Genomic DNA, 13,073 nt, shown 5'->3' on the forward strand with positions numbered 1-13,073 from the left:
TAAGGTAACAACTGGAATCCATCCCCTCCTGACTTCGTGAAGGCTGTCTTTAAACTCTATTGCCGCCTTATGCCTCCTCAATAAAACAAACAGGTAATTCAAATAAAAGAGAACCATTCTATGTAAAGCCATGTTGAAATAACTTAGGAACTCCTTTTGGTTAATTAGGATAATCTAGTCATCCTACTGTGTTTATAAAACAGTCCTTCTTTACTCTAAGGTCCTTTATGCTATCCAGTGTAGCAAATTAATGTGAGCAATAAAAAGAAAGAGGATGATATGAGACGGGGTCTAATTCCACCTAAAATTGTTCCCTGACCCATTGTGAGATGCAATAGGGAAGAGGGTGAAGTACGAAGGGGTTTAACTCATGCTTTAATAATAATGACGTGAAACTCTCCTTTAAAAACAGAAATGAAATGTGGTTAAATGTAACCATGAGGTCTTAGGTGGATGAGAATGAGTGTGTGACTGTAACTATTATAAAATGTATGTATAGTGTTATGAATTAGGCTCTACTGTTCATTTAGCCTAGGCTATCAGTTTGCCTTCTTTGGATTCCACGAAACAGGGAATCTCACTTGGGGAGTGTTTCCATGTAGTCTGTTACTGCACAGTGTCAAAAATGTCAACCCTGCATGTATCATATCAATACGCCTTATATATGTAAAAAAAAATGACGAAAATGAAATTGTATGTTGGAATGTCTCTTTGTATATATATCAAGAACACGGAATTAAGACCCTGCTTTTTATTTCCAGATTTTACTCTTCTCCCCTGCCCAGCATACTACCCCGGCCCTGACGAAGGTGTGGCCACATTGGCCTTTCACCGAAACGCGCGTCGGCATGTTTTCCCAGGAATACGGCATTCTGTCCTAACTACACCAGGACCCGTATTAATACCATCTGCCTGGATTAACCTCCCGATCTAGGCAACCTATTGAATATCTATTGTTGTCTACGCCAGGACTATATGAATGAATGGATGAATGAAAGTTGAATGTTCAAACAATAGTTAGAGAAAACTCCTGTGTGAATGAGTGTGGTTGTTTGTTTGAAGTGTGGTCAGTACTGGGCAGATCTTAATCCAGAAAATAACTTTGCCATGTGTCTTGTAAAATATCACTGTGACTATTTAATTTATACATGTCTGTCTGTTGAAAATTACAAACAATATATTTAAAAAGGAAAAAATAAAAAATATGTATTCGTCCAATATATGTTGTTGAGTCTGTTTGGATTGACCTGGTTCTTGTCCTGTGCAGCTTCAGCCTCTGGGTTAACCACCCCCCCTTCTTCTATCATGTTTGGATCCTCTAGCTAGGACCTCTACAAATACCTGGCAGGGTGCCTTCTCTCATTCTCTATACACTTCTCATATGTTTACCCACTTCGTACATCCTCTTGACAGGGGAACTCCAGCATGCTTCAGGTCGAGAGGCCCTTGCAGTGCCGTTGCCACCCATGTTGTCCCTTGCATCTTTGTGTGTGTCTGTGGGAACGTTCCATTCCAGCTGGCAGTGGTGTGGGAAGCTGGCGCTGCCAATGCACGTGTGCTCGAGAAGTTCTCCCTCTGTGAGCCAACCTCGGAATGCTGCTTCCTGGGCTGCGTGTGACCTGCACGTGCGGGAGGTTGTGCTGGATGGGAGGGAAGCGTGTGTGACTTCCCAATGACGTACATGTTGTGCGCGAGGAACTCACATTGCTGCTGCCTATGTCATGCCTACTATCATGTACATTGTGTTCGGAAGGAACACTGCGCTGCTGTTACCCTAGGGCTGACATGGGGACATATGTATGGAGAAGGGGGTGTACTTATGCATGCTATACTGGACTCTATGTTGCTGATGGTGCTTGTGTACACCTTTGCAATTTTACAAACACCAAAATATTTGGCGTTGCCCTAAGTGGTTTTTTTAATGACGAAAAGTTTCGTGACCTCTTAACTTGAATAACTGTCAGCTAGGCCCTTATCACAGTAACTTTATCGTGCACTGTTTTTTTCATCAAATTGGGAGAGCATGATGGAACTTGCAGGTCAGCACTTAAAAGGCGAGAATGTAACTGCAAGCGCTAACATGTTTAGTCCCACTGGGTGAAAAATAAAACTGCACCGGCTTAAAGGTCCCCTCCCCCCACCCCCACCCCCAATAGACGTGGGAAGAATTCTGTCAGAGCTACGACTTCGCAATTCTGCGAAGAAGCTTATTACATGAACCAATCACGATTCGGAAATCAAACTGAAACCAAAGCCCTTGCAGTGAAAGGTGTTGTGTTCCCAGAACCCGAGAGGGACTGTTTTCACAGTTACCTGCGTGCCACGGTTCCACCCTCCAACCTGCCGCCACTCCTTTTCTGTTCTGAAAAAGCGGCCCGTCCAGTTTTTTCAGGCCCTGCCGGTTCAGCTCGTGCCTGTGTGAGCGAGGGACCCACCAGCTTCGACATTTGTGGGCGTGCACCGAGCGCTTCCTCTTGCGCAAACCGGTTCTTTCAATAGACAGGCGCTGCTAGACGCTCAGTGGCGACACTTCGAGGTGAGAGGACGCTGGCACTTCTCAGCAGCACTTCAACACGTTTAATGTGGCGCTTCTGTCACGGCTGAGGAGAAACAGGGGCACTCAGCGGGGAAATAAACCGACCTCCCCACAATCTTCTAGCACTGACTGGAGGGTGCAGGGCCGCGGGACCGCGCAGCGCGTTCCGCGCTTCAGAGCGAACCATGAGCAGAGGCCAGAGCCGTTCCATGGACCCCATCTGGAAATTCACATTGAAGAAACGGAGCATCGCCCCAACTCAAGGTAGCCGGCGTTTGTTAATGATGGAGCAACCAAACTTGAAGGTTCATGCCTGTGTAAAAGCAGGAACATGGATGGGCAGTCGGGGGTCTGTGCCAAGCTAACAGCAAGTGCGCGCCTAGTTAACGGGAAGCTGTGCCAAGGTACGGCATGTCCCGTGCCTGGGCAACTGGAGGATAATAGGTGAACTGTGCCCGTGCCTGGAAAACAGTGTCATACGTGTGTAAAGGAATGCCCACTGCCGTGTGTGTGTGTGTGTGTGTGTGTGTGTGTGTGTGTGTGTGGGAGTTGGAGGGGGGGGGGGGGGTCAAGTGCATGCTCGGCTTATAGAAGATGCTGGGCATGCTTCTGTAAGAAAGGGCAGAGTCATGAAAGGGTGACCCGAAGTCCATGCCAAGGTAACAGCGGGTACACGTATGGGTGGTATCGGAAGCCCATGCCAAGGTTACAGGTAGTTTATCACCATTAACGGTGTCGATGATTTCGGAGGAAGGATGCCCATTAATCTACTAACAAGACGTCATCTTCCTTTTTATGTAACGTATAATAACTACAGTCATTTATTGTTTGTACGGCTCCTTGTGCCCAAGTGTTGCTATTCGTTGCAGTGGGTTGGAAGGGGTATCCGTTGGTAACAGGGCCAGGCCTGGGTAACAGGTAACATGATGTTCATGCCTGGGTAACAGGGTAACAAGATGTTCATGCCTGGGTAACAGAAGGTGCCCTTCTGGGTAACAAGAGGTCCATGCTAGGCTTACAAAATGCCCACCTATGTCTCGATGACAAGATGCCCATACCGAGGGTTACAGAAGGTGCATGTCTGGGTAACAAGAGGTCCATGCTAGGCTAGCAAGATGCCCATGTCTGTAGGACAAGATGCCCATACCGAGGGTTACAGAAGGTGCATGTCTGGATAACAGAACCAAGGCTGGACGACTGCAGGTCCTTGTGGAGAGGGGCGAGGGGCCTACATGGGGTGCTGTTTTACACGACGGGCGAAGCCGCTCACACAGTGTTGCTGTGAAGGTGCACCTTGAAGTGGAGCTGAGGAGAGTGAGAGATAGTTGTTCAAGTGCCCGTGCAAACCGTCCTTGACAGATATTTGATTCGAGTTGTAGCGTGAGTGTGAGCCTTAGTTTTATGGGGTCCATGCCCTCCTTATGATGTGACACAGCTCTTTCTGGTCATGGAGTCTTTTATCGGTTCATGAAGAGTGAGTTTTTTTTTATCCCTTCATCACCCCCTTCATGGTGTTCACTTTTCTGCACACATCCACACTCATGCTGCAGTTTTCATTTCCAGTTGCTCCAAGATCGCTCAATAAAAGTTTTGTTGTTGCTTTATTTATGGCTGGGCCACTGGAATTATGCAGTTGCGGAGGATCAAATCTATACAGCAGGGTTCACTGAAATATGCGGAAAGAAAAGGCAAAATATATTGCAGTACATTTTGTGATTGTATTACTTGCTTATTGACAATTTTTCACTGGTTATCGGTGTGTGAGCAAAGGTTTCATATCATTGGTACCAGTTTAACACCCAAATATAGCAGGGGCTAGTCAACCTTTCCAAAGGGTATTCTTCAGCTCAGAACATGTGTCTCCAGCTTTTTTGTAACTTTTGATCCGTTTGAGTTAGAAACACTTTTTTGTTAATATCTTCAGATCATGCAGCAGATGATGAATTATGTTGCAAATGCATATTAATGCAGTAAACGCCGCCACTGCAAAATCTTATAATTCCTGTGGACCTTGTTTACGGTTTATATGCGTGTGTAGTTATATAATGTATTCTTACGCCACACGGTCCTCCTCTCTTAGGAGAAGAAATAGCTGTAGCCACTATCTGTCTCTGGCACAATGTCTATATCATGGCACTGCATCCTGCAGCGGGAAATGTGCCGCCCAACTCTTTCCTTCCACCCTCCTTCTCAATAACCACAGCACACTCAATAGAGTTGAAATTCATTCTATTCGGTTCATGTTTTGGAATGGAACCCAATGCAATCCCCCCTTTTGTATCAGAAAGTATAGCCAAAGGGATGGTCTGGGTCTCCAGGAAAGAACCTCCAATGGTTTCTCATTGAATACCCAAGAGATCAGTCTATGGCATAAGATTCATATTTTGTAACTGGCAACTTACAAAAATCCCAAACTGTGAAAATTGCAACCAATGAGATTTAAATGCAACATTGAGGTACTAACAACGTTTTACTAGAAAAAAATAGAAACTTTATTTAATTGAACAAAAAATGAGGACCACTATTGGAGAGATTTCCGCAAAACAGGCCAAGTGTTCCGGCAATCGGGCAATTCAGAATTTGTTTTGCAAGTGTTGCATCACACCGTTGTTGTTGTGGAGAGAGGGGAGCGTTAAGGAGTATTTCTTAAGTTTGCTTATTGGGATTCCTGTTGGCAGTCATATTAGCTGAAGATTTTGTCAAGTGGTTTACAAAAAGGTACAGTTTGAAAGTTGGAGGGGTTTGATACCTTGGCTCTAGATACTTGCTTGTCTCAACTTGTCACTTTTTGAAACTGCAATTTGCAAAAGCACAAAACTGTGTTTTTCATTCTTCTCTGGCAGTGGTAGCTTGACGCATTTGTTCCAACAGTAAATAAAGAATCACCAGCCCATCTTTGCTTTCAGTGGCCAAGGCCACGTCTGCAGTGAAATGGAACAAAACAACAGAGATGCCACGCTTGACTACAGATTATTTTCAATGCCAGATGCAAACATGCCACTCACCCACTGGTTCCTTAGTGAGAATAGGAACAGTCTTGTACTGCTGGTGTAAATAACCAGACATGTGTCCAGGACAGGAGGCTCAGCTGTGCTAACTCAGTACAGAAAAGCGAAAATAAGATATTCATACCTGTGAAACCCCTTGCGATGCAACCACGAGAGGTGTTCATGCAAGCGTGATCTACAGAAGGGTTTGATGTGGTTGCTTCATGTCAGGGTAAGTTCTGATTGGGTTGGACCAAGAAGGAATGGAACATGGGGAGCCTCCTCCTCAAGTGACCAAGACACAAATGTCATTAGCAGTGTGACACACTGGAGAAGGGTCAAAGATAGGATGTCCAGCCAAGCCCCCTCCTTCACATGTCATAACAGAACAAGGTCCATGAATGTTAAATCCCTCTTCTCATAAAAAGCTACTGAGGCGAGATGTGATGCCAGGTTCAGCAGCCCAGCGTGGTTTGCCAGTGCCTGGGGAAGGCAAGTATCTTTCCACTTTTCCTTCAAAATTCTGCACCCCTAAGAATGCCCCTAAGAAAATTGCACCCGGGGCAACAGCCCCACTGCCCCCACATGCTACGCAACTGGCCAGGCTAACCCACTCAGGAGAGGCCCCTAGTAGGTCCCCTTTCAATCAATCAATCGATCAATCATGGCATTTATAAAGCATGCTACTTACCCGTGAGTGTTTCAAGGTGCTGGGGGACGGGGGATGCTGCTACTGCTCGAAAATCCAGGTCTTGAGGAGTCTTCTGAAGGTCAGTAGGTCTTGGGTCTGCCGTAGGTGGGTGTGGAGGGTGTTCCAAGTTTTGGCAGCGAGGTGGGAGAACGATCTGCCGTCGGAGGTCACTCTTCGGATGCAGGGGACTGTGGCGAGAGCAAGGTGGGAGGAGCGGAGCTGGCGGGTGGGGTGTAGAAGCTGAGTCGTCTGTTGAGGTACGCTGGTCTGGGGTTGAGGAGTGCCTTGTGTTCGTGGGTGAGGAGCTTGAAGGTTATCCTCTTGTGGACAGAACAGATCAAGACACAAAGTCAATGCAGAGTACCCCCTTCTCACCCTAGCAAGGTCATGGGAATGTCCATGGAAGGAGACAAGCCTAGAGCAGAGTATTTTACAGGAAGTCTATGCTAGGGAAGCTTTTAGATTACAAGGGACAAAGGTTATGATGGACTTCAAGGTAACCCACTTAAAAGGGATGCGAGGCAGAATGCTGATAGCAAAGCAACTGCATCAGAAGGGACAAGATATTATGCCCCGGCATGACAATTCCTTCAGAATGACTGGAACAAGAGGTCAATGCTAAATTAATACCTTCAGAACTTAGTCCCGTCTCTTGAAAGCCCAGTATTAAGTTGATCTCTTTTGAATGGATCCCTACACCAAGGTTATACCCCTCTCCCCCACAACCGAAGGAAGAAAAGTATAAGGTCTGTGTGAGTGTAATGCCTTCAGAAGCACAAGCCAATAAGACCGTGTTAGGTTAACTTCTTCAGAAATTATCAAGATCTTAAATAGTCCCAAGGTAAAAATGATCTTATCTTGATCCTATATGAGACCTTGATTTGAAAATGGATTTCTAGGCCAAGATACAGCTTTCTTCCAAATCTGTGTAAGAGTAACACACTTAGATCACTGGGTAGCACCTTCAGAAGGAAGTACCATAGGATGTTCATGAGCCGGGGCAGCCTCCAATGTGCTTCCAATTTCTACAGGGAAGAAGCATCTAGTGTGCCAATGTACATTAATTCCAAAAGGCTTCAAAAATGTTTTGCCCATTGTTGCACATGATTAAACATGTTACTGATTTGAAAAAAGAATACATAGCAGGTCACAGTTCAACTACCAGCAGACTAGCGATACAGGTGACCATAACATGTGGAAACAATGAATAATGCAAATTATTCGACCCAAAACTAAGAGAAGCTGCCCAATAAACCACAGTTGATCAGAGAGGAGAAATATGTGAGCACATTGGCCTCTGGACTGCCAAACAGTGAACAAAGACCTCCTCAACCGAGTATACAGTGGTCAGCGTGTGGAAGAGGTTGAGAGAGTGGAAAGCATTTATTAAAATACAGAATCTCATAGTAATGGAACATGGGAATGCTCAAGAAGGTGCAGTGGAGGCAGGGAAAGTGTGAGAGACACATTTTAACCCTAATGCAGGCATTTTTATAATTCGTCCCTTGTCTAAGTATTTTCCGTATTTTACAAGGCAGGTGTTAGGTGAGCCGATGACAGCGAGAGCCCTTCAGAAAGTATCAGCCAGCAGCACCATTTCTACAAAAACAGCAACATTTAGAAATCCTTACCTTGGGTGCCAAGAGTACTTCAAGCTTGGGCTTGGAGTTGGACACATCCAGTTAAGAGAGTTAGCATGGACTGAAAAACATGGCAATGGCGGGTTACTACAGTAAAGCAGCTCCATTGGGTGATTCGTTTAATCTGACACCTACTCTTAAGACTTAAGCTTTCAACACCTGCTTTTAGTAAGTATGGAGATTGACATGAACTTTCTGACTTCCATGGCAATTGTCACATCTGGTGTAAATGATGTTTACATTTCTAATTAAGCATGAAGTGTGCCCAGATCTGTGAAAGTGACCTAATAAAGCTTCCTGCAGTATTATCGCATTGTTGAGGGACCAGTGTTCCTTCCGCACCATTGTACTGGGTGATTAATCTGGCCACTGGGTCAGCGTTTCGAACGTTCTATAATATACACATTTTGGTCCCCTCTTCTGCAAAAGTTAACATGTCTGAATAGAGAGGAGCTGGAAAAAGAATTCCACGGAATCCACCAGATTTCTGTCTGATTGTTGATTTGTGAGGTTTGCGGTGTAAAGCTATTGGTGCAGTGATTGATATAGCCTTCCTGTTGAGCTCTTGAAACTACTCCTTTCCTGATATAAAAATGTTTCCACTAGTGGCTTCATAAGCATTGAACAGAGAGGTTTTTGGATCCCAGGACCCTTGTTTTCAAAGGAAAGTATGCAGAGCTCGAGTCGGGGGTACACGCAGGTAGACAGCGTCCTACCACTATTTTCACGGGGTGTACACTGCCCCCTTGCTAAGAAGTTGGGCTGAATTTGTCCCAGTGTAATTTTATGACGCCGGGAAACATTCAGCAGTACCCGCACTGTTGACTGCTTTCCGGCAAGCAACAACCTGCAGCCGGTGAAGGGGCTTATTTAGGTTTCACCTGCACAGCTCTTGCAGTGCTTGAGAAATCTATTGTTTTCAATATAAACTTAAAAGGTAAAAGTGACTACCATCCTGCCTTTTCAATTTCCTGGCTTTTCATTGGTTCCTGTGGATGTCACTTACCTTTCCTTCATTTCTATTGACTGTAGCATATTTTCCTGCATTTACCAATGCTGTTCCTGGTCTTCTTCTCTTATCAGTATCCTGCCGCCGAAATACTGTTAACATCCGCTTTGGTGAAACTATATTTTCATACATTTTTGCCTTTTACTCTTGAAGCATATTTATATAATACTTTATCACCCAGAGAGATTAAGTGTTTTGCTTAGAATCACAGGATGTTGTAAGACTCGAACTGGGATCCCCAGCTCTCGAGTCAGAATCTCTGGCCACTGCGCCACATCCTCTCCACTCCCGTGTTATCTGTCAGGGAGCTGTTTGCTTCTTTTGAACTATGATTGATGAAAACAGCTCTTCATTCATTAAATAGGCAAAAATTATGCATTACCAATGCTTGTTTTATTTCCCTCTCCAGTTTGTCCCAAGACAAAGGGCTGATTTAAAGGCCATCAACTCTCCTTTTGTGCGAGTACAATCCTGTCTGGGGAGCTATCTGCAGCTTTGCACGTAGGTGCTAGAACAGTGGAAGGGAAACAAAGGCACACAGCTTATTATCACTTCACAAGATTTAAAGAGAAACTGATTTATTAGCAAGCTTTGTTCAGTCCCTATATATAAATAAAGCATGCACTGTAAGAATGTCAGCTGTTTCGGACTGTGAGTATTTAAACGAATAGCCATTTAAATACCCATATTTTAAAAGTAATTCTTTTACAGATGCCTCTTCCTGTGATGCCACATGCGATCTCACGTGTGATGTCACATGTCATGATCACTTAGTTAGTCAACCCACTTTTTAGGTCTCGCCCTGGCGAAAGCGCGTTCTCGCCACAAGACCTATAGCCGTTAGCTCTGCTTACAAGGAGGCAAAAGGGAGACAAGAGATGGGCACGTGCAGCCTGCCGGAATTGGATCAGGTCACGCGCGCGTTCACCATCTCCTGTCTCCCTTGAAAGCCTCCAACACACACAGCCACACCCCCCCTGCTTTCGCACGCGCACACACACACACATAGAGAGCCACACACACACACACGCACACACACGAGCGCACCTACACGCACACACACTAGCGCACACATACAGAGACACACACCACACCTCCCCCCGCCGCTGCCGCTCCCGCTCACACACGAGCTCACACACACACATGAGCGCACACATACAGAGACACCCCCCGCCCCCGCCACCCCCAGTACAACTAACCCCACTCACCGCATCGCACCACTCCGGACTTCTGCAGCCTCCGCGGGGCTCTCCCTCGGACATGGGAGACCCGCGTCACCACTGCTCCTTTCTGGGCTCAATGGGCCCGGGCTTCAGAAGACGGAAGTCCCACCCCACGACAGGTTTCGGTTTCGCTCACGTCTTGTTTAACAGCTTTCTTCAATGCTTGTTTCTTCTCTAGTTCGCTGTCAGTAACTTAGCAATGGATCCTTCTCGCTTAAAACCAGATGATAAACCGGTGCGAAGAACAAGGGAGGTCGCTGTCGAACTGGGCCGAACTCATCGAACAGATTGACTCTGTGCACCGCCGCGCGCCACAGCAGGGTGTGAGACATGGAACTGAATCGGAAATCAGACATTAAAGATCGAGCGATCGCCATCGACTTGTCCGTGTTGGAGGAATCCGAGGCCCGAGTTAATCTTATTAAGGAGGGTCAGCTTCCATTACCCTGGCTCGTGCCTAGTCATGAGTGAAAGTGCGTTAAGGAAACGGATAATACCTATATGATAATGACACCCAGCATCCACAAGTCGCACCGGCAGCAGGAATTTGCAGGGGCACAAACTTTAGCAGACATTTGCATTCTATTTTACACTCGTTGCCCTGAACGAACGTCGCAGGGCACTGCATTTCTGCTGTAGATTCGAGTCCTTCCAGGGCCGTGTATACTCGCTTACCTTTAGTGGGAAATAGAGGGACGGCCTGGGATGCTCACCAGGAGTGGGGACACAGCACTCAACCATGCATCACACACTCTGGGGCTAACAAACAACATACCCATACACGCATCACAACAGAGTCCATCAAGTCGTGGCCTGCAAGCCCTTATCACAGATGCTACCAGCCAGTTCCCTGGTGCTTGTAGTAACGACTTCGGGAGGATGAAATGCTGAGCTGGCTAGAATGTAAGCAGTTTATTGTCGCGTTAACCACAGATCCCAGAGGCTGTGAAGGGTGGCACTGCTGCAGAGTTAAGATTTTATTTTCACCCTGCTGGTGAGGTCAAAAACAGAAAGCCCAATAGGGGCCTGCTTTTAGCGCCTGCTTTTTAGAACTACCAGTGCAGGACCCGGCCCACTTAAAGCTCAGAGTTCAGTCAAGTTATTACTGGTAACGAATGCAGATCTAATAAAAGAAAACTAGAGTCTGATGGTTTCAGGGCATTCTGACCCATTCAAGGCGTTAAACCACACACGTGTTACTTCGAGGTCTATTCCAGTCACGCTGCACTGACAACATTACACCACCAGGGGGCACTCCACAGCTGCCATCTGTTCACCAAAGGGCCTTTAAGGTAAAAACACATGATAATGTTTAGCTCCAAAGATTGTCGGAATTTCAACAAAAAGCCTTATCTCGAATAGTGGAAATGATACTTTCACTCGTCAACAATATATTCTCGTCCCTACCTTTAAAATCAGAGCATTAAATACTCCTGCATAAACATGTCATTTAAGATGGTCGCGTCTCTAACATTACCGGGTGAACATCATTACTCTTTGTATATTTCGTGTTTACTTAGGCTCTCGCTGCACTGTGAGGACCTTTGTGTGGAGACAGCGAGCTTACGCGTGTGGGCCATGTCCATGTCCATGGCATTGGCATGAATGAATGCATGAGGTTTGCTTACAGGCGCTGAACTGCAGAGCAAGGCGCTCGGGTGGTTCTAAGGGGCACAGTCGCACAGACCTAGCCTGGGGAGCTAGGCCCACGCATAGCAGCAGATGCTCTGTGCTACTCGGTGCAAGTGAGACTAACACAGCAGGGGACGGACGGAGTGCCCCCAGATGGGGAACGGGCAGTTGAGAGGGTAGCTCTGCTTGGGGGACACAGATGTTACCCGCTCCTTGAGGGGAGAGGTGCTCTAACCCACGATAGGCATATCGCTGGCCACCACAGGGGGTTGGGTTTAATAAATACGTCATTGGTTGGCAGTGCCCGGGGTGCTGCTGGACAACTCTTGAATCCGAGATCTTAAACCCCCACCGACGCCGCTCCTCAGATAATCTCACAGGGAAAACGCTGCTCCCAAACGTGAGTAAACTACAGTTGCACTACTGTGGCATTACACATTTGTGGATGTCCAGGGTCATGTGCATGCCACCAAATACCCACTTGGCTTCTCGATGTAAATGTAAATTGATACTTGTATAGCACACTACTCACCCGCAAGGGTCTCAAGGCGCTTGTACGAATACCGCTGTGGTACCCATCCTGGCTTTCCCTGTGAGGCGTCCACTCCAAGGCACCCCCAAGGTGGAGGCCAGGCATCCTTAGCGTTGTGGGGGCCGTTGTGGAGATTAAGCAAGCTATTGCCCAGAGTTGCAGAGTGGGACTCCATGATTAGAATAGGCACCGAGGCGAGAATAATCAGGTCCGTGGAATTTTGAGCCCAAGACCCGCTGAGGCGGGGAATTGAACCCTGGTCCCGGGCTAGACCTCTGCATCAGGGTCTGCCGCTCTAAACATTGAGCCACACTTCTCCACTGGCTCCAAAGCTGTGAAAATTAAGGTCACACACACTGTGGTTCACCACACTGTCACCTTATGTTTTTTTTTTTTGCAGAGTTTTAACTCCATGGCTGCTAAGGGTTTTCCTCCCCGGTGCTGGGATCCCACATTTACCATTGTTCATGACGAGCTCAGCTCGTCATGAGTGCAGCTCCGCTGTGCCTCATGACGAGCTGAGCTCGTCATGAGCATGGAAGGAGTTATATAGCGCGAACTAGACCCAAACCGAATCGGGTATCAGAGCGCTTTACATATTACCAGTTACGTTACATGAGGACACACATTCATTTTAGGCAGGGAAGATTACGGGATTTGCCCAGAATCACGGGAGGTTTTTGGCGTCGTTACCGAGACTCGAACCCAGATCCCCAGGTCCGAGGTCGAGCACCCTAGCCACCTTCTCATCATCACCAACACTAACGCAGGACTAGACGGGTGCTGGGACAGTTGAACAAGGTGACTGGTAACTAGACATATG

General features: G+C 46.7%; 1 protein-coding gene across 2 annotated transcripts in view; it reads left to right on the forward strand.

The window, feature by feature from the left end:
* ARHGEF16 (Rho guanine nucleotide exchange factor 16) overlaps positions 1-13,073 on the forward strand; it is a 340,813-nt gene that overhangs the window by 97,129 nt on the left and 230,611 nt on the right. The window contains exon 1 of one of the 2 annotated variants that reach the window (XM_086921559.1): positions 2,591-2,800. The exons of the other annotated variant lie outside the window; for it this stretch is intronic. Coding sequence (XP_086777685.1) covers positions 2,722-2,800 — 79 coding nt within the window. The 5' untranslated portion in view covers positions 2,591-2,721. Of the gene's footprint in view, positions 1-2,590; positions 2,801-13,073 lie in introns of those variants that run through there. 2 annotated transcript variants of the gene reach the window in all.

Source organism: Lissotriton vulgaris, chromosome 5 (genome assembly GCF_964263255.1).
Source record: "Lissotriton vulgaris chromosome 5, aLisVul1.2, whole genome shotgun sequence".
In the NCBI taxonomy this organism is placed as follows: Eukaryota; Metazoa; Chordata; class Amphibia; order Caudata; family Salamandridae; genus Lissotriton; species Lissotriton vulgaris.